This window comes from Pollachius pollachius (assembly GCF_949987615.1).
Source record: "Pollachius pollachius genome assembly, chromosome: 20".
In the NCBI taxonomy this organism is placed as follows: Eukaryota; Metazoa; Chordata; class Actinopteri; order Gadiformes; family Gadidae; genus Pollachius; species Pollachius pollachius.
The window spans coordinates 3712263-3735083 of record NC_136953.1 but is presented as its reverse complement, the minus strand read 5'-3'; the positions used below and the strand labels follow the sequence as shown (position 1 = coordinate 3735083).

The 22821-nt window shown below is 46.4% G+C and overlaps 1 protein-coding gene across 1 annotated transcript in view; it reads left to right on the top strand.

The window, feature by feature from the left end:
• LOC307091149 (pyruvate carboxylase, mitochondrial-like) overlaps positions 1-22821 on the top strand; it is a 244143-nt gene that overhangs the window by 182297 nt on the left and 39025 nt on the right. Inside the window, exons 13-15 of the mRNA XM_079758053.1 lie at positions 11183-11327; positions 12185-12274; positions 20234-20455. Coding sequence (XP_079614179.1) covers positions 11183-11327; positions 12185-12274; positions 20234-20455 — 457 coding nt within the window. The remainder of the gene's footprint in view (positions 1-11182; positions 11328-12184; positions 12275-20233; positions 20456-22821) is intronic.

The following is a 22821-nucleotide window of genomic DNA, read 5'->3' as shown; positions in this document are numbered from 1 at the left end:
CTTCTATTTGTCTCAATCTGAATATAATCAGAGACAAGGACGGTCAGCTCTGTGCACATGCACACAAACACACACACAAACACGTGTAACCCATGCAGTCCTCGCACATGTCCACAAATAACTGGGTGCAAATTCCCTTCTCCCTGATGTGTTTTCTGTGGCAGCACTTTGCATGTGGTCTGATGTAGTGTTCACTACCCCTGCAGCCAAACCCCGCACATCAGACCTAGCATACGTCCACAACGATAAAGGATAGTGATGCAGGGATGTGAACACACGTGCAGACGCTACTGTGGGCATGCATCTACGGCCCAAAACAACCCAGGCATTTTACCAGGTAGAACTTTTGATGACATCTTATTGATTGAAATTCCTGGTAAGAACAATATGACTAATTTTAAGAACACTGCACATGTCTCGTTATTTAGAATATCAGGACATTTTGTTCCGAAGACGACATGGGATCGTCAAAAGCTCATTAACGTGTAATTAGGATTTCAGTTTTTTGCCCCACTGTGTGTCTGTCTCTGTGTGTGTGTGTGTGTGTGTGTGTGTGTGTGTGTGTGTGTGTGTGTGTGTGTGTGTATGTGTGTGTGTGTGTGTGTGTGTGTGTGTGTGTGAGAGGCAACGAGATGCTAGACGAGGCAAGGAAAAGAGAGAGACTAGCTTATTCTCACTCAACCAGCAAGCAACCCGGTGAACTTCATACACATGTGCAGTATAATCAGAGCATGCACACATACTGCAATGCACCATGCTGGCTCCTCATGACATTTCAAAGCAGGGGGGGACGACTCTAAGGTTTATTCTTTTTAGTCAAAAGCATTCAGGTTAGGCTGTGTGTTAAGAGGGAAACACATTGTAGACGCCGAGAAGCCAGTGTAATTACCACCACGCTCGGGGAAAATAGGGGGAGAAGCAATGCAAATTACCATCTGATGGTTTATCTGATATAGACGACATCATGATTTACTTTCCTGCTTGTGATGGCTTTATTTTAATTGGAACAGTTTCTATGTGTTTTTGTTCTATTCACGCCTTTCAACGTATAAATATCATCGTGCCAGAGGAGGAACCATAGACTCTTTCTCAAGGGTTGATTATAAACTCCATAACTTTAGGAGAATTGTGTTCAGTGAAGGGATTCACAGCATGAAAGCAGTTACTATGTCCACTATTTTTCATCTGCGCTTTTGGCCCGGGTCGAAACAAACAATGCCGATTCGCCTTTCCATTACCGGTTTAAATGGGCCTAGTTGTGCCACTCGACACCCGAGATGGACCACATCCGAGGGCGGGCCGAAGCGACTGCGCCCCGCCTCCAAGCGGGCTACAGTGACGTCAGCCCTGGTTGCTGATTGGATTGCTGAGTACTATAAAAACACAATGAACTGTGCGTTCTTGTATCTGTAATGCATTGCCATGCACGCCAAGTGCGGCTAGAGTTCTTGGTAGCTTGATTAGTTATTATTTGTACACATCAAGGATTTTGTGTTGCATTTCAGGAAATGTGTGAAGCATTGTCCAATGTGTACAAAAGACTAATCTGACTAATCTCTGGTCTCAATGAGCTATGAGATTAGATTAGCTATAGATTAGGGAAGCAACAAAGGGGGGATATTGAACGTCGGAATTCATCATCAAGGAAACCACACAAATACAGGAAATGTCACAAAATAGGCTATAGAAGTTAGTGTGTGTTGTGTGTCATCAATTTAAGACAAGCGCGTCATCAGTTAAGGACACCCCTTCGAGTGGGCAATCCTGTTGCAATGGAGATGCAAATCCCAGCCGTGCCATCTCAAACCAGGTCGAGCCAGGCCAGTGTAGTATCATGGAAAGATGCCATTAGTTAGTCTGTGTATTATACACACAGGAGGAGTGCATGGTATACTATCTATAAAGCACAATCAAACTAGGTGATAACCTCTCTGACAGTCAATTCAGATAACGTTATGAAGGAGCTGGTCAGTGGATTGAGCATCTTGCAGCCGGACAACGGGAATCAAACCCAGTACCTCTTCGGCCTGGGAGCCATGAGCAATGTAACCGCAAAAAAACTGTCCTGGCCCCCTATTGGTCTGTTAATTTGTGCCCGGCTTCCTAAGAGAGAGAGAGGTGGATATAAGCCCTGGCTCAATACGTAGAGGGGGTGTTCCAGACATGTGCTGGGCATCCATGGACATACCACCTAAACTGGCCTGGCAGTGGACTCTGTGTGAATGGGGGCGGGGGGGGCGGTGTGGATCAGCACATGAATCTGCCTCACTAGAGAGGCTGACCGGGAAAGCTGGCAGGGCCATTCTAATGCTGATTTCTTGTTGTTGTCTTTACCTGAACTGCGATTTCGTAAATAGCCACACACACGCGCAAAGGCACACAAGCGCAGACAAACACGCACACACTGAGACACACGCACGCACGCACACACGCAAGCATATACAGAAATACACACACAAACACACCCTGTACAGATCCACCACTATACCTCTCCCTTTACTACCCATGGGGGTCCCATTCATCAAGTAAGAGAGCAGAAAATGTCTTTGATGTACTGCTAGAGTTGTGCTGGAGCCGTTTCACAGGGAATAGTTACTTTAATCCCTGTTTCTGCTGTTGTTTGGTCGAAGGCCGCCGGTGTTGTTTTCCGTTAGGTCTTCACATTAATTAGAGCAGCTTTGCTGCCTGCTTTTTAGGCTCTGTTTTGTTTGTTGTTGTCCTAGTGGCCTGGTCCCGTTTCATTCATCTTCTCCCCGTGACGTTCGGTCTTTGATTTGGTTATTAGGAAATAAATGACGTGTGTGTGTGTGTGTTTGTGTGTGTGTGTGTGCATGCGTGTGTGGAACTTAACTTCTCAGCGCTTGAGTTTGAAGGGGACGACTAATGATGTCGCACCGGTGTCCCGCTGAGCCTGCCAGCCCCGTGGCAAAGGTCTTTATCCCCGTCCCATTCTCCCATTGTGCTGCGGCCCCTGATCCCTCTCCCCTCACCCTATCACGCTCGGCCTTTTGTGTGCCATCCTCCACGGCTATTCTTTCCTCCTATCCCCCCGGCCCGAATCGATTTTCCCTCTCCCCCCGCAGCTACCCTCGGACCATTTTAGGTCCCTACAGTCCTGGTCCAATAGCAGCCATTGTGGTAGCTCTGGAACCACAGCCCCCCAGGACCCCATAAAACAGCCCAAGTGCTGGAAATGCAGACTATTGCATTCGGATTGCAGAACAAAACCTGCATCAAAGTCAGCACGGAGGGGACAAAAAACACTTTGTGTGTCCGTAAAGAAATTTGTGTGCCTTTTTCATAGAGGGATTCAAGAGTCGGTTTAATCAGGTTGTTTGTTTCCTTGCAGTGTACGAAAAATCATGGTGCAATTTACTATGACACGTCAAACGGATGACTCTAGGGTTAGGATACCCCAGAGTACCCTAGGATGGGATAGGAATCGGAGCCTAATGGCATTCAAGGGTCTAATGTCTGCAATGCAAATCTCAGATTCCAGGTTGAAGCCTAGTTTCCGACGTGTTTGACCAGGCTTGATGTGAAATCAAAAAGACAAAAATATTCCTACCATTTTTAAAATCTCAACCAGTAGTATTACTCATCAAAACCTGAGCCGTCGTGCCATAATGGACGCCTACGTTTACCTCCGGGGCCCCCAGGTGTCACCTGCAGCCCCACCCCCATGCTCACCTCAGGTGCCTGCGAGATGAGCGGGACGTGACTGGCCCACCAATGAGCCTCGGTTCAGCCCAGATTCCTGGGGCTAAACCTATGAATTGTTAATGTTCCCGCCCCGCCGCCAGTAGCCTGGGGATCCGTCCTGCACTCCGCCTCATCCTGAACCCCCCGCTCCCCCTCTCTTCATGTTGCCAGGGTTTTTTTTGGCGGGAAGAGTCAATCAGACACCAGATGATTCCCGCGGTCAGACGTGGCTTCGCTAGTCTGCTGTGCTCAGGTGGTCTGTGGCGGGCGTGTGTGTCGGGACCTTTTATAGAAAGCGACCTGTGTTCGCGTTTTCGGGGGGGGGGGGGGGGGGGGGGGAACTCGACCCCGCTTCGTGACTCTCGATGCAGTCGCTCACTTAACGCCCAGCGTTCGATGGCGCCGTCCCTCGCATCTGTATTCCGCCGAAGGGTGTGTCTGAAGATACATCTGCCAAGCTGTCTGACTTTACGGTCTCTCGTACTGCTCTGCGTTTCACTGCATGCTGCCGTGCATGTCATGAAGAAGGCAGAAGCTAAATTGCTAACAACTACCTTGTGGGCTGGAAGGCTGACCCCCAACTGGTCGTGTGTGTGTGTGTGTGTTCTATACATGGTGTGTGTGACGTGGGAGGTGTATGACCATAAGTGTGGTTGATAGATTGCCACGCTAGAGTTTAGACCAAGAGAGCATGGCTTGGTGTCACAAAGTGTTTCATCTGGCTGATATCTGTCACGTTGGTTAATTGTCGATAGGAGGAAAAGCCCGAACTGTCACACAAACATCTCTTCTTGTTTGTGTGATGCTGACGAGATCCGCGTGATGGAGTGTTAAAACGGCCAGACCGATTCCTCCATTATATGACGACGATAGCGGCGGCCAAAGAAATGGAATCGGGGCCCTGTCCCCTGCGGTGGCACTGCAAACGGCTCTTCTCCTGCTCTTTCCTGAGTGGACAGAAAAGTATTTCTATTGAGTCATTGATTTTGACTCAAGTGGGACAGAGAGAGGAGGGGGGGAGGAAAGCAACTTCAAAGCAAACAAAATGCTTCAATTATGTGGTCCTGCCGGGCGTTTTTTTTTTGTACCGGCACTCCCAGTTAGTAGAGGAATGTTCTCTGAGGCCCGCTAGCTGTCACTGCTGTTGACTACAGCTGTTTCAGCACCCAGGACAGCACCGACTCTTCACCATGTTCAAGGTGAAGTGTTGGATTGCGTTAGACTGTTATATGACATATGTATACATGTTCTACGTCTGCTAAACTAGAAAAATATAACTCAGAGCCAGGGGGAGCATTCGCACCCACCGAGAACGCCCCTCAATAAGTGAGTGAAACAGCTCATTTGGGCTCAAACTTTACTTCCGTAATAGTGTGGCGTCAGACTGTGCAGTGGGCGGGGCAGAAGTGCAGAAGTCCTGCCTCCCTTTAGGCTACCAATGTTTACAACTTCTTGCGGGGGCGAATTTGCAGACACACTCACCAAGCGTTCGACAAATCGCAACAGAGTGGGCGTGTTGACCAATCACAGCAGAGGAGGGGGAGGGAGGGGGGCCTTCAAGCGACATGATACAAAACAGAAAGATTTTGAAAGACACTAAAATTGATTTTGCATAAATGAACAGTGTGAGAATAATAAGGGGCATTTTTAACATGCAAGGCATGTAAAACTATTCTAGTACCCCAAATGCTATTATTAACCCTAAGATAGCATAACATGGGATCTTTAACATGTACGTAAGCCTGCTTTAAGTGCCCCCGTTTCACCACCAGAGGTGATCGTCTGATTGGACACACCCACCTGTAATGTCAATAGAGTACCCAATGTAAAGCCTCGTGTTAAAATCGGGGCCATTTAAGGATGCTTCCTTGGAACACAGTTTTATTTATGGTTTTATTAAAATGTGTCGTGCTATGAATAATGTTGTTTTTATTAAATTCAGGGGGGGAAAAAAACAACGCTGGTATTTCCGATAGTTTGTGCATTCATGCATACAGTATGCTTTATGTGTGGTTGAATTTCTGATTTTGTAATGGTTGGGACTGCACACCCCAAGAAATCTGTAACACACACACACACACACACACCGACACAGGCGAATGCCAGCAATCCGTTGAGGATCAGTCCCGTCAAATAGACAATTTTGGTCACAATCTATCACGCTGTGGGCTGTGGATGTAAATTTAATGTGGGGGTGCTATAGGACTCTGGCTGTGAGAGTGGAAATGGTTCCAGGCCAGGATCTGGCCGCTGAAATCGAAAAACAAATGTCGTCCTGCCATGGCCCCGATGCAGAGTTCCGCTCCGACTTTTGGGATTTCAGTGGCCGACTCTCCCAACCGTCCCTCCCCCATCCCTCCCCCCAACCCTCACCCGTTTCCCTGCAGGGAATGAGTGGAGATTTTCAGCACAGATTACAGCCTTGCATTGTAGATGTAGCCGTGACCGAGCTATTGTGAAGGACTGTTATCTTCTTCTTTTGCATCTTTGCAAAACATTTCATGGGGAGGACAGAGAGAGGAAGATGGAGAAAGGGAGGGAGGGTATGTGAGAGCGAGAGAGGGGAGTTGAGGATTATATAGTACTACATATCTATTATAAGAGAGAGATGGGAGCGAGAGATGGGGAGAAAAAATGGGATATAAGGGGAGAGAGGATAGAAAAGGGAGAGAGAGAGAGAGAGAGAGAGAGAGAGGAAGGCAGATGGGGAGACATATACGGGGAGAGAGAGGCAGAGAGATAGTGGCTGAGAGATAAAAAGAGGGAGGGCCAAAAGGAGAACTGCAGACGGAAAGTCATTCCAGCATTGTCATTGTCCAGTTGTTATGTCTTAATATCTAACTCTATTTCTGCATCCTTCTCCTATCCATCCTGCCTCCGGCACGACCTCGGCGAGGCCGCCACAAGGCGCCGGCTCTCAGGGACGGACGCAGAGGCAGTCGAACCGCTCAGAGTCCCGGGTAGCCCAGCGGGGCGGGGCCGGGGGGGTGGGGGGAGTGTGGAGAATGCAGCGGAGGAAAGGATTGGGGATGGATGAGGTGAGAGCGCAGTATCGCCCGTACCTCGGAGGGGGGGCTTCGGAGGCCGGTGTCAGTCAATGTCAAACCAATCTTGACATTCTTCTCTGCCCGACAGAGGACCACATGCACCACGAGACACAATGGCATGTGCACACAGAAACACACAAGGTCCATGAGTGACCTTCACCAAAAGCCATTACCAGAAAACTGAGCTTTGACGTCCAATTGTGTGCGCGCGTATGTGCCTGTGCACATGCGCGTATGTGTGGTTGGGTGTGTGTCTATGCGCTACACTATCTACACTATGGTTGTGTGCCGACAGAGGGGGGGGGGGGGGGGGGGGGGGGGGAAGGCAGAGAGAGACAGAAAGAGAGAGGCGGGGATGGACAGACCCAGAGAAGGAGACAGACAGTGGGAGAGAGATCGGTCGAGAGGGATTGATTTATAATGGCTGCGAGTAGAGGTAAATGTAAGAGCAGCTCTATGTTGTAGCCGTCAGCAGGCCTTGGCACAGCGCTGTGGGGAAGATTGATGGTGCTCCACCTCTGATACTTTATTGAGTTAAAGCACCGGTATTAGAAACGGCCCTCTGCATGGATTGGTTCAGTAGCCGGCCAATATAACTTGTCATTCTGGACTCCCTAACGGCTTGGCATGTCGTGCGTCGGCGTTTGCTCGAAGTCGACATTTACATGTACTCATTTAGTCAGCCGCCTTTGTTCAAAGTGGTTCGCAGGTTAGGCCACGAACAATCAAAGTGTCTGATCAAAGGCAGAATAGTTGTGAAATTAAATATGATCGCTGCATGGGCGAGTTTAGTTCTGTGAAGTAACTCTGTTGAGTAGTGACACAGGAAGCGAAAGAACGAGGTGATGGATAATTCATTTTTTGGAGTAATCGGTGGTAGTTGGTGCATGGCAACAATTCAAATCAAGTCATTTTTATTTGTATAACCCTTAATCACCATTAAAGCCTCAAAGGTCTTAACAGGACAAATATTTATGACAGCAGGTCATAACAACAAGGTTAGGTGTTAATGGATGAATACGACACAGGGCGTAGAACAGAGATGTACACTTAGAACACTTAGTCAGTGGATGAGATATTCCCAGAAGAGATGTGGAGACAGTGAGGGGCCGTTGTGAGTTGGGGAGGCTCGGTAGTTGGATCATCTGGCTCGGAAGCAACTAGTTAAATCCTTGGCAGAAACGTGACAGGTCACCTCAAATATGTTATATAAAGTGCCAAAACAGACTATGGTGGGATTAAAATTTAAACTGCCGCAGCTTCTATGAATTTTCTTTCTGTCTCTCAAGCGATTTATTCTGTCCTCTAAAATCCCATTCCCCTCTAAACCCTCTCAAATCAATGTAATATGTGAGAAATTGTAGGGTACAGTAGAGAATTCATAAGAAGATCTCTCTCTCTATATCCTTCTTACTGTCTCTGTCTTTGTCTCTATCTGTCTGTCTGTCTGTCTGTCTGTCTCTCTGTCTGTCTGTCTGTCTGTCTGTCTCTCTTTCTGTCTGTTTGTCTGTGTCTCTCTCTCTTTCTGTCAATCTTTGTCTCTATCCTTCTCTCTCTCTGTCTGTCTTTCTGCGTGTCTTTCTCTTTCGTTCGTCGGTCTGTCTGTCTTTCTGTGTGTTTGTGCCTCTCTCTCTCTCTGTCTCTCTCTCTCTCCCTCTGTATCTTTTGCTGTTTCCCTCTCTATGTCCACCTCTCTCTCCCTCCTTCCCTGGTTTATACAAATACATGTAAAACTAGTTGGACAGTGAATGTTTCTCCACTGCTTCGAGCGTTCGAGCCAATATTCGGTAATAAATCACTTTATATTCTGTTCCCAGCTCCTCCCGCCAAACCAGACCAATGAGCTTGGTTCTGCGTGTCCGAGCGCAATGTGAAGTCACCTCGCTATGTAATCACCAGCTTAGCTGCACTGCCCGATGTGTGTGTGTGACTGTGTGTGCGTGTAACTGTGTGTGTGCTGTGCCAGTTACACACAGTGTACCAATGGGTCTTCTTAGTGTGTCTCTAATTCCCTATCAGTGAATTTAAACTCTTGTACATTTCTCTACGCTTTCTAGGCAAAGTCTGTTTATTGCCTTTTTCACTACCTCCTCCTCCTTCTCCTTCTCCATCCTTTTCACTCGTCCTCCTCCTCTTCTTCTCCTGTTCGCCAAGCTCTTCACTCCCACTCACTCAGCTGTCAGGAATCCATCTTGATTGTGATGAAAGAAATAAATAATAAAATAAAGGAACATCAGTCATTGCTCCTGGGGCACCCTCTCATGTGCACTGCCGCACAGCTCCTGTGAGTCTCGCTCTCTGTGCTCTCTTCTGCCTTGGTGTTGGTCTGAACATCAAATTTTCGCCCGCAGTGTCCATGCACACTTGCATTTAGCCTCTCTCGCTCACTCACCTACTCACTCACTCACTCACTCACCCCCTCTCTGTCTCTCACTCACTCACCTCTCTCTCTCTCTCTCTCTCTCTCTCTCTCTCTCTCTCTCTCTCTCTCTCTCTCTCTCTCTCTCTCTCTCTCTCTCTCTCTCTCTCTCTCTCTCTCTCTCTCTCTCGCTCGCTCACTCGCTCCATCTTTCACAGTGCTAATAATGAGCTCTGTGTGTGCCTATACTTCCAATTATTGAGCTCATGGATGGTTTGTGTGTGTGTGAGACACAGATAGTCATCGCACTTCAATATGTCAACATGTGTTTTATCCATATAAATGTACAGTGTGTGTGCGTATGTCAATCCTCCATACTTCCATTTATGAAGCTTGTGATCTCTGCATGTCTTTCTGTCACGGCACGTCAATATCATCTTATCTGTGTGTGTGTGGGAGAGAGAGATGTGTGTGTGTGTGGGAGAGAGAGATGTGTGTGGGTGTGTGTGTGTGTGTGTGTGTGTGTGGGTGGGTGTGTTCTATATGTGTGTGTGTGTGGGACAGAGAGAGAGAGAGAGAGAGAGATTTTTGTGGGTATGTGTGTTTAGGAGAGAGATATGTTTGGGAGAGGGAGGTAAATTTATGTGTGTGTGTGTGTGTGCTTTAATGAAGGTTAAGCGTCTTTTTTTAGTGAGGGTATTCCCAGCTCAGGGAGATGTTTTCCAACCAATTACAGCGGGCTCCTCTGGGGACGGGGTCTCTCCGTCCGGTGTGTGGACGCCTTAAAGGGGCCCGTTTGATCCCCGCTGATCCACTGCCGTGTTTCACTATCTCCATTACTGGTTAATTGCAGACCTTGGACGGGAGGAAACCGAGCCGCCATGTTGGATTAGGGTGTAATCTCCAGATAAACATATCTGTGCTTCACCTGTTGATCTGTGTTTTCTTTCTTGTGTATTTCCCCCACCCCCTGCATTTTTCATCGTGTCTAAATTCTCCCTTTCTGACCATCTTTCTCTCTCTATTTTTCTCTTTGTCATCCTTCCTCTCGCTCTTTCTCGCCTCTCTCTTACTCAGCCTCAGTCTTTCTCCCTTCTCTCATTCTCCCCTCTCTTAGACTCTTGTGGTCTTGCTGCTGTCTTTCTTCTCTTCCTCCTCCTTTCTCCCCCTTTTTCTATTACTCTTCCTTTCTCTCTTTCTCTTGTCTTTCTTCCCCTCATCCCTGCACCCACCGATTCCCTTCCTCCCCCTGCCTTCTCTCCCTTCTGTTTCTCTTTGTCTGTCTGTCTGTCTGTCTGTCTGTCTGTCTGTCTGTCTGTCTGCCCTATTGTCTGTCTGCCCTATTGTATGTCTGTCTGTCTGCCCTACTGTCTGTTTGTCTGTCTGTGTCTGTTCTGCCAAACTCCTGAGCGTCAGTTCCTGTGTTAACATGAAACCTCTATCATACCTTCTTAGACGGATGCACAGCACAATCCAGGACAAAATATATACTTATTATATAAATATATATAATAATATAGATCAACAATTTTTTCAGGAAAAGCTCCTTCAAAAATGGCCTCTATCATCCGTCTAGTGCACACATGCACACTATTGAGCCCGCACATAATTAATTAGCTTGATTACATTTTTATAGACAAAAGCATTGTGCAGCAACAACAATTCCAACAGAATCTGGCAATTAAATTCAGAAATCAGTTCTGCCAACTTACTTATTTTTGTTTCTCAGCGTGCTTGTGTGTGCGAGTGACATGTGTGTGTGTGTTTTTGTGTACATCTGTGTTTGCGTTGTTGATGGTAATTTTGAGGAGCACAAAGTTAGATTGGAATCGTAAACAGATTATATATTTATATTTTATGTCTTGTCTGAGAAGCTGCTTTCAGCTTAGTTATCTCTTAGATTTACTTGACTTACAATGGGAAAAGTGTGTGTGTGTGTGTGTGTGTGTGTGTTCTTACAATGCCACCACTGTCTTTCTTTATTCTAAAATCCATATTTTGATTTGTGGTTGTATGGTTGCGTGTGGTTAATTATTGGCCTCTCCTCTCCCTCTCCTCTCTCTCCCCCGTGCAGACCAACATCCCCTTCCTGCAGAACGTTCTCTCCAACACCCAGTTCCTGCACGCCACGGTGGACACCCAGTTCATCGACGAGAACCAGGAGCTCTTTAACCTCAAGCCCACGCAGAACCGCGCCCAAAAGCTGCTGCACTACCTTGGTCAGTGTGCATGCGCGCACACACACACACACACACACACACGCACACGCACACGCACAGCATACATCATACATCATACATATCCGGCCTTGTGTCCATTCAAACTAGGCCGGATATGCATAAAGCCGTCAACACACACATGTCCACTTACACAGACACACACATTCTTACACACACAGTTAAAAATGCATCCGTATAAATAATAAATATATATAATAGAATATAAAACTTACATTTAAACATACTGTCATATTCGCTTTTCCTCTCACACACTCACAGTGTAGAAGTATTCAGTATTCAAAATAAAAACCTGAGGGCCACAGAGAGAACCGCTGGGAATTTTGTGGCGCCATCGTCACGGAAACGGACAAAAGCAGTTTCACGGAGTGAAAGGCCTATATCGCCAACCTTGAGTACCAGCAGACCTCCATTTAAAGGATGAAAAGAAACATTTCGCTGTGGCGGAAAACCTTTTTGAGTGGTTTATGATTCATGTCAGCAAAAGTATTAAGTACATCAAATTACCTCAGACTTTTACTCTTAAGTCTGTATTGGGTGAGAATATTTCAATTATGCCAGTATGTGTTTCAGCAAATGGCTTTTAATGTAATTTCAGATTGGGTTCTTCGAGTTCTTCTTTTACAATTTTCCTTGTTCATTTCCTTCAAGCGTTGATAATGCTAGAAAAAAATAATTAATGTATTACATGGATTAAATGTCATATCAATGATTTCATAAGCTTTAGTTTGCATTTGCATTGACAAACCGAAAAAATGACACAGTACTAAACTAATGGAATTATAAGTTAATGTTATGTGTAATGCATAACATTTATGGTTCTGTTTGTGATACCGCAGGTCATGTGATGGTGAACGGACCGACCACACCCCTTCCCGTGAAGGCCAAGCCCTCGGCCATCGACCCCGTCATCCCTCCCGTTACCATGGGTGCGTACCGTTAGACGGGCAGTCTCAACTAACTCTTCCTATTCTATTAAGACTCTCCGAAGGCTCACACTCATAAAAACATAGAGGGCAACGGCCCGTGTAGAAAACGGCACGGCTACTGGTTTGACAGGTTTCACTGCGATTTCTACAATGTGTTATTGTTCGAGGAATCGCTTAGAAAGGGGATTCACGAGGCTCAGAGGCTGATGCCGTCCTCTGGATATCCCAACCACCTAGGCAAAATTCGCATTGTAGCGTATTCTAGCCCGTGGACATGAGCGACACCTCGTCCAATCTCTGCTTCGGCCCACCATCCCGTCTCTCTTCCCTCTCCTTTCCATAACCGCACTGCTCCAATAGCCATATATGTGTGTGTATATATATTTACACACACCTTGCTTTTTCAAACTGGTGTTACTACCTGGTTGCAACTGCGGTAAAGGCCAAATTTCTACCGGAACCGGCACGGAGACGGCACAGCAGCGAACCGGTCGCAGAAAATAATAGAAACCATTAAAGTCAAGGTAGGCTATTCCACTGGATACGGCACCGGCACGGCACGGAACTGTCCCCAAACCGGCTCTTCCTTTGTGATACTTGCCTCTTCTATTTTTTTTTAATCAATTTGCTTCATGAATATTCATGAGCTCACATCGACCCCTATGCAATTCAATTAATATTATACAGTCTATCTATGGTATCAATAGCTAATCAGTGGCAAAGAAGAAATGAAAGTCGGCGTCGATGCCTCGCAAGTCTAGTGTTGCGAGCGGACGTTGCCATGACATCTAGAAATCATACCGTATTTAATGGGTTATAATATTCATGTGTAGGGGTTGATTATAACTCGTGAATAATATTGTGTGAATCATCTTATCATAATCATTTTTACAATTCATATAGGCCTATTATAATTATGCACGTCTTGAGCCATCAGTCGGAACATGTCCGTTCCGCTTCCAGTGGGGATTGCAGTACGGAACACAGCCGGTTCGCTGCCGTGCCGCTTCCGGTGGAAGTTGGCCTTAAGCAGTATGTGCCAAGAATCTTTGACAACATGTCATCCAATACTACCTCATCGAGTTTTCTTTTGGGTGCTGTGATACTTTATTAGGTACGTTAACAAACTTCAAACTGCATTAAATCATTAGTTGCCATTTTTATATTGTTTTTTATTGGTTACATTACTATGTCGTAGTCTAGCCTATAGCATCAGTTAACAACTTGACAGATAACAATTTTTACTAGTGCTTATATTACTCTACAACACATAAACTATGGGCTAATTAGTAGTGATCCATTCTTTATTCGTTTATTTTTCGAAGTGCATGCATTGTCAGATCATCATAGGCTGTTTAGGATTTTAACTACACGTGTTCTACCGTTATGCTGCCTGTGTATTGAATTACACAACCAAGCAATGAGAACGGCTTGTAATTTAGACAGTAACATTGACTTACCTGTCGAGAAGAAAGCAGGCAACCTCAGCGTCCCTTTGAAAATCGTAATCCTTCATTAGCTCCTTAAACCTGGGAAAAGCTTACCCTGATGTTTACCCTCGTATTTTGAATTTGCTCGTCATGTTGCCTTTTAAATTCCCTTTTTCCCTTTTTTGGCAACGAAGATTCCTTCTCCTGTGGCGTGGCATTAGTATGATCATGCATTATAAACAAAAGTGCAGTGGAGGCTTTCAAATTTGCCGGGGCAGTGACAAGCGTGTCTCTCTGAGCTCCTTCTACGTTTTAGTCATGCTGGCTCATAGCGAAAAGGCATTTAGCCGGCTAGTACCAGCTAGTGCTTTATGTCCCTCTCGGCCACCTTTCATAGTCCGGAAGAACATGGATGCCTCCTTAGGACTTACCCATTCAATATAAAAAATATAAATATAAGAAATTATTCGCCCAGGTAAATAAGTCATATTATTGGCAGAGAGGATTTTACACTAATGAGGACATATTTATGAATGAAGACATCGATTTTAGCCTTTTACTTAAAATTCTACACAGTGTCCCTTTAAAATATGACTCAGGCAATTATGCTATGAGGCTAATGATATTAAACAAAATGGCGTCTCCTCGTCCCCAGTAATGATCTGCTCGTCAGCACATGGAGGTAATAACCTGTTCCCTGCAGTTGCTCCCTCTTTCCTGGGGCCATCCGTGCCCAGAACACAGCCACAATCGGGGCCAGGGGCGGAGACAGCCAGGTGGTTCACAGGCTCTGCCGGGTGATGGATCGGTTGCACGGTTTGCGTCCTGTACCACCCCAGGAAGCTGACACTCCTTAAACCCCACCTCCAGTTCGAGCGTTTTTTCGTCAGGGGAGGACCAGAGGGGGAAGGGGGTGTAAGCGTCGACTCCAGATAAGGTCCTTGCTTCTCCCCCGAGATGCGAGCCTTCGGGGACCACCAACGTTTGAACAACCTGTCGATGAGTCTTTATGTCCGTCGTAAAGATTTGAGTCAAGAGGCCATGGGAAATCCCGGCCTTTCATTTTCAGCTGTGTTTGGGGCCGCTTCCCAGCCGGCCTCATGAGGCTCCACAGCGAGGCCATTGTTGTTGGGACCTGTGGCTACGCAATTTAAAAACCAATAGCTCATTTATTTTAAATGGAGCCGACTGCCTAATGAGCGGTTTATGTGCGGCTGTTGTCTTTTCCGTCTTTCCTGCGGGTTCCCGCTCTGGGAATAACCCGAGAAGGGAATCGTCTTGACTGATTAATTCATGATCATTTTTCAGCGTATAGAGGCGGCTGGTGAACAACTGAAGCAGCAATGTTATTTGTAATTTTACTCCCGAGTTGTCAGAGTTATCAAACAAGACCCTGTGAAAACAGCATGGTGGGCAGAATACATATATTGGTTAGGGGGTTCAAATCCCACTTTCCATACTTACCCACTAAGGGGGTTCATACCCCACTGTCCATACTAATACACTAAGGGGGTACAAACTCAACTGTCAATCCTAACCCACTAAGGGGGTTTGAATCCCACTGTCCATACTAACACACTAAGGGGGTTCAAACCCCACTGTCTAGTCCCCCTGTAGGTCTTGTTGATGGGATGCCCTGACCCTAACCTGCTCCTCTATAACATGTATCTGATAAATGTTCCGTAAGTTCCGTGGGATAAAGGCATCTGCTAAATGACTAAACGGTCAATTGTAAAGAATGGAACGATTGAATATCTGCTGGTGGAGAAAATAGTTGATATGCCTATGCAGTCAGCGCTGTGTATCTAAACAGCTCCGGGAATTTTATGAATGAGATAGTATCTGCCTCCAGAGTCCCACTCGTGTGAGGGAGGAATCCTAATCGGGTTAACCAATCAAATCTCGTGTCTGAAATCCGCGCAGGACGGAATTATGTGTTATCGGAACAGAGCAGTAATCTTGTGTGTGTGTGTGTGTGTGTGTGTGTGTGTTTCTGCCTGTGTCTGTGTATGCTGGTTTATTTATATCAATCTCATTGTGATGGCTCCATCATCCAACGGTCAACTGAGGAGCTCATGCACATGCCAGGGACATGTGCACATGTTCACATGTTCGCTGGCTCATGCCACTCTCTCACGCCATTGAATGGGTTCCTTGCGTACAGAAGTTTTAATTGAACTTTATTAGTTGTAACCCACAGACGACCATTAACATTGTCGGTACCCTGATCAAACTGATATTCGGTACATGTGCTTTGTTAAGTGATATCCACACAGATATTTCACCAACCACAAATATACATTGTTAACATCCATCATGTTCAATCATTTCCACACTCACTTTTACCAATTTGTGGATTATGCTCATGTAGATTCCTGTCCCACGGCTGATCTATAGATCTGATCTGCAGATAGGAAAATGACACCCGCATCAGTACACATTCCCACCCACACACACATCTCTAGATACACACATTGACTCACTCACACCTCTAGACACAGTCATACATAGACACACACCTAAGAGCTCGCCCTCACTGAGGTGAGCGCTCGACCGAGTCAGCCTTGCGGTGCACGCTGCCCCGTGCACACTCCCCCATGCACAGAAGCGTACCTAAACCTCAGTAATGAGATTTGTAATGTGCTTTTATCCTTTCTTTCATTTGACGGAGGGATGGAGAGGAGAGGGGAGATTAGTGCTTTATTATCTCACCCTGTGGACGGCCGGACAGAGTGAGAGTGTGAGGGAGGGAGATGGAGAGCGAGGGGGTGAGGAGGGAGGTAGACAGAAAGAGAGAGAGGATTAAAAGGAGATGGACAGAAAGAGAGATACAGAGGCAAGGAGGGTGAAATGGAGGGCTAGATAGAGGGATGGAGGCAGAGTAAGAGAAGGAGGGAGGGATGGAGACAGAGAGATGGAGGACAGAGAGAGGACCGGGACCTGGAAGGAGAAAGGGATTATAAAGGTACTGAGGGGCTTAGGGAGTGCTAGATAAGATTGTCTGGCAGCGGTTTCACCCTTAAAATAGAAAATCGATGGGAGGCAGTGTTCGATGTCCTGTATCGAAAATGTTCAACTGTAACGGCAGTTCCACCGGGCCTCTTCTCTCTCTGTTCTACACGCCGATGCAATTTATTTGATCATCTCAGTTTAGCGCAGTCAGGCAGAGCAGAAGCACCTCTCTGTGTCTCTCTGCACATTGCAATCTCTCACACCAGATCACGTTAGTCTCCGTCGATGAAGCATTAGATATTATTATTTAACCTTAAGAAGCAGTTGAAGGTATGCTAAAGTTTGCGGAAAATGCCTCTGTTGAACACATGATGGGTGTGAGTAACTGGAGTTTAATTGATATTGATCAAACATCTCGGATTGATGCTTGATCACCTTTGTTGATCATGACCTATATATCTATCAGAGCCAGTAAAGCCTGACGATATCACAAATAAAAAAAAGGAAGAAAGGGCTTTATTTAAGGTGCCCTAGGTAATAAATAAGAGCTATCATTTGAGGGCAATGTGTTAGAAATGGACAACTTGCACCACAGTTATCAGCAAGCTATTACCAGTTGAAAGGGACTATGAGAATATCTCAGAACTTTCCGAGCTTAAGCAGCTTTCTTATTGAAGTTATTCCCGGTGGGTCCAGTCGCTCCATCACCAGATTTAGCTCTGTCCAAACTTCTTGAGGTCTTGGCTGCGTTACAGTGACCCGGTGGAAATGTGTTCAGTGCACGGCCCTGCCCTCCAAGCCCGTGGACCGGGGCGGTCCTCATGGACCTGATAAATTTTTAATATGTGTAAATGTATGCATTTCCACCACCAAAAATCAAGGTCACACCCACGGCTCTTTGCAGAACCAAGGAAAAAAAGAAAACACCATTGGAAAATGTCAATGTCGGAAAGATTAAGTCATTATCGCAGTGATATCTGTGTCTTACAAATTCATGTACGTTAGCACTGCAATTTGTTTTTTGAACCCGATTAAGAGTGACTACATACACCCCTGAGTGACACGGAGCGACAACAAAATTGAGTCTGGTGTCCAAAGCGCCACACTGAGTATTTTCCCTGCTGCTGACAGAAAGAAGGAAAAAAAACGGTGTTCCAATGATTGGATGGGAATCTGGAGCCTGGGGTGCTGACGGAAAGATACACACCATATATTTCTTTCCTTGAAACTTCTACGATTTAACTTATATCCCTTTTCCATTGGGACCAACTTTTCTGGCCCTTTCCCTCTTGTTGGTTTCCCCCAGTAACCAGCAGCAGCACCTCCGCACACACTGGTCACCGGGCGGCTGCCGTCTGTCTGCGAGGAAAAGAACGAAGCGCAAAAATATAAACGGGGATTCTCGACATTCTCTCCGCCAGGAAGGGGGCCGCCTATCAGATATGAAACCCAACTCGAAAACTGACGACGGAAAGGAATTATTTGACTAGGTGTGCGTGTGCGTGTGCGTGTGTGTGTGTGTGTGTGTGTGTGTGCTTGCACGTGGAGCACTCCAGCCGTGGCCAGTGAAAGAAGCAGAAAAGAAGAAAAGATATTATAGGCTGTCGTGCATTCCCAGCATTTCGGTTCCGTGTTTGTTTCTGGAATAAGATGAATCCAGACACATGCTGGATGAGAGGAGGCCTAAAGAGGGCGAGAGAGACGTTGGTTATATAAGGAGCAACATGGGACGAAGCAAGAGCAAACATTGTCAGCCTTGAGAGGGGAGAGATAAGGAGGCACAGCGATGAGGCGCGAGGGAGAGACAGGTTTAAAGGAGACAGGAGAGTATGGAGGTGCTGTCTCCGTGTCAGCCCAAAGTCGTGTGTGTGCGTGCGCATGAGTGTGTGTGTGTATGTGTTTGCTAGTAAGTGGGTCAGCTATCTAGCGTTGTTTGAACCCTTGGGATGCACATTTCTCCATTCTGTCTGTCACTGTGCATCTTCATCTCTCTGTCTTACTCTCTTGCGCTCTCTTTCTCTCCGTCCCTCTCTCCCCCTCCCTCCCTCCCTCCCTCTTTGCAGGATTATACGCAAACCATTGTTTATTCAAGATGGTTCTAATGCAAATAGCCTTCTTTCCTCAGTTGATCTGCTCTAGTGTGTGTGTTTCTGCACGTGCATGGGCATCTGAGTCTCGACCGTGTGCACGTACTAATGTGCATGTGGGGGCGCGTCTGTCTGCGTGTGTGGCAGCAGGCCCGTGGCGGCGCATGGCGCCCCTAGGGTGACGGTTGAGCGGCTATGAGGAGAGACGGTTATGGAGCGTGAGAGGAGGTGCACGGTCCCCTCATGCTTCAATATCTCGTATTGGTCTCCCCCCTGCTTTTCTCCACACAGATAGACGTCAGCCATGTTAAATGTGAACAACCTTTTAATCTTAGGGCTCTCTTTTAGTTGTTTGCGGGGAGTTTGGTTAAATATGTGGTATGCGCGTCGACCCCCCTTTGTTACACAGAGTAATGTTCAAGTTTTTTTAAGTTTAAAATAACTGCGGTCCATTTGCGTCAGGGCCGGTCTTTGTGAGACCGGTGGCTAGGGTATGAGAGGGATTGTTTTGTTTCACACCGCGCCTTAACTGACAATTACAGCAGAGAGCCTTCTTTAGCAGTGATGCGGACGAACAGCACAAAAGTGAGTGTCTTACCTGCTCAAAGAGAGTAAGAGTGGTAGAGATTAAAGTAGAATATAAGCGCGCAGGGCGGTTGCAACTCATTAGCGAGCGGTTGGATTGATTATTGTAACGCGGCGGGGGGGAGGGAAAATAGATCCCGGCTAATTTCCCAGAATTCCCCTATCCAATAGATGCTTGGCATTTTATTTTCACCATTATAAGAGTTTAGAGGTACGGAATGAGAAAAAAGGCAATGAAATGAAAGTGAAACGTGGGTGGAGGAGAAGGTTGAGGAGGACAACTTGGCTGGCAATTTAATTGGTAATTTTCAAGTGATTTGTTCAATAGACGTGTAATAAAAGTAACAAACGTGAATCGTGAAGAGGGTCATGCAGAGCGCTTTCATTGTAGCTATGGAGCTAGTGACAACGCTATTGGAATCACCATGTGATGTGTGTATCTTGAAGCAGATAGATTATGTGTTGCATTATGGGCTGTTTCAGTCCCTAGTGCTGATTTAAAATGGAACTGTGCAACCATCCCCCTGGCCTCTCCATGATTATGTGAAATGCGTGTGTATATTTATATATATATATCTATATAGATATATATATATATATGTTTGTATGTATGTATGTATGTATGTACTGTATATATGTGTGTGTTTAATGTCATATAAATCCGTGCTGAAAGATACTGCGTTCGACCCCCAATGTCCGCAGTCTCCCTGTAGGCTTCCCTGAGCAAGATGTCCTCAACCATATTAGCTCCATAATGACCTGTATCTCAAACTCACTGCATGTTGCTTTGGATAAGACACCTCAATGAGTACGCAGTACATTCATTAGAGACATGTCTGTGACCTCCACCATCACTCGTCAGTCATACATCCATGTTAACTCCGTCTTTCTCCTCAAACCATCAGGTGACCCTCCGCTGGGCTTCCGGGACATCCTGCTCCGGGACGGGCCAGAGGGCTTCGCAAAGGCGGTGCGGGGCCACAAGGGCCTGCTGCTCATGGACACCACCTTCAGGGATGCCCACCAGTCGCTGCTGGCCACCCGGGTGCGAACCCACGACCTGAAGAAGATCTCTCCGTTCGTCAGCCACAGCTTTAACAATCTCTACAGCTTGGAGAACTGGGGAGGTCAGTGTGTGTGTGTGTGTGTGTGTGTGTGTGTGTGTGTGTGTGTTTGAATGCGTAAGCGCGCTTGTGTGTCTCTGTGTGTGTGTGTGTTTGAAATTCAAATAACTTTATATTTTGGGCCAGCATACCCACAATAAACATAATGGAAAATAGTTCAAATGTCTAAGGTTAAAGGAGCTATAGTTAACAAGTTGAGGGTACTAAATCATAAAATGACCATGACATGTCATCAAAGATGAAGAAAACATGGCACGTTGAAATACTGGCTACTTCTGCAACAATGAAGTCAGCCAGTATGTTTTTCCTTGAAATTCCCATTTTGGGTTGTTCCCTGACCCAGTATGGAGATTCCAATGTGATTCCTCATGGGATGTAATTGTACTCAGCTCATATTGATCCTGTGGTCAATCTGTATCAAGAATCTAGGAACAAGCGTTGGGTTTGAGTGTGGGAAGAATGTGGAGGGCGGAGACCACTCTATCCAATCAACGCTTGTTGTCCAAGGTAAACATCATACCATTAAAGGGGACATATCATACCACCAGGTGTGAGTGTGATTAGCCATTACAAGCAGGTTTGAAAATGTGCAGCATTGTGACATCACAGGTTGGCGTGTCCATCTATCCGTCACACATCTAGATGGACACGCCCACCTGTGATGACACAATGCTGCACATTTTGAAAACGGCTTGTAATGGCTAATCACACTCACACCTGGTGGTATGATATGTCCCCTTTAACCAACATTAAGATATGTCGGGCCTCTTATTAGCTTACCTTAGGGAAAGCTTAGAACCGTAAGCCTCTAACAGTGAGTTTCAGTGGACGACAGGGCCAGGTTGAAGGCTTGATACGGCTGCTTAGTGAGCCACATTGGGCTTGGTTCCAGACCCTTGAATCCACACATGCAGGCTGGCCACGAGTTTGCACAGAACAAAAGGGGCTATTGGTGTCAATTCATCACGGCGTGCATCCGGGCCACGACCTGCGTCGTAGCCCGGCGCCACCACTAATGGCGTTTGTGGCGCGAGATAAACGGCGGTTGTATTCCCAAAGGATGATTATCTGAAGTTGAAACACAGCTCGCTCACTCCTCGCTTCTCCTCCTCCCTCCCCTCAGCTCCGTCTCCCTCGTAAACTCCTTCCTGCCACACCTCAATGCATCCCTCCTCTCCTCCCTCCCTCCCTCCCGACCCACCTCCCCTCTCTCCCCCTCCCATTTACCTCCCTCCTCCCTCCTTTGGCATTTGCACACACAGTCGATGGACACGTTCCCCACGCGCGGCGTTTGCATAACAGTAATGCGGCAAAACCTCCCCTTCTCTGTAATTTTCCTGTTCAAACACGACCAAGTGACCCTTTCTCGGGCGCCGCTTGGAGGAGACCTATGTCGTCTTCCAAGAGGCCCACCACCAATAAGCGCACTGTGAATCCAGCCCCCCCCCCCCTCCTATTGGGGTGGTCTGCCCTCTTTGTTAGAAGAGACAGACCCGGGCTTTGTAGAAGACTCTCAAGGCATTGACGGCCGCTGTGATGTCTTCGTGCCATGTGCAATTGCAGTAAAATTGGACCCCTACAAAAAACCTCGGGGAAAGGACGCACGTTGCATCAGAAAGGGTAAAATGAGGGTTGAATCATGCAAATGGTCAAACTTTTGATGATCCGTGGTCGGTGCCTTAAACAGGTCCTGATGTCCCTGTCGGGGTCCTGTTGGTACACAGTGATGAGAGGGAGGAGTGTTTGGATTGGTGTCTCTCTGAATGGTTATGATGAGAATGTACAGGACTGCGGTGTTCAGGGTTTATACCATTAGCCCAGAGAAGATAATCGATACACATGAATGTCTTTATCATTCTGTTAAATCTATGTATTTCTTATTTAGTTTTATCCAAACATACAGCCAAAGCAAAAAACACACATTCTACCGACATTTATACAGCATAGTCAAGAAGCGCATTCGGATAGAAGATATTTACATAGAGAATCTACATCTAAATTCTTCGGCAAATGAATGTGCCGTATTTATACAGTGTATTTATAGCTTGTTTATATAGCATACTTATATAGTTTACTTATATAGTGTTTTTATAACGCATTTGTACAGCATTCTCAAGCCACTGCGTACCTCAAATAGGTTAACGATAACACTGACACACACACACACACAATAACTCTGTGCACACCCTAGGCAGTGTCAACCATGCAAAGAAAGAGCCAAATTGGACACCTCAGTACTTAAACTGGGAGGGGCCCAAAACAAACAAAGAGACAAAACCAACCAAACACACCAAAGCTCCTCACCATGCCAGAGAACCTCTTCACTCTCAGCCAGGGGGGAAGTACCAATTATTTCAGAGAGAGGGGAG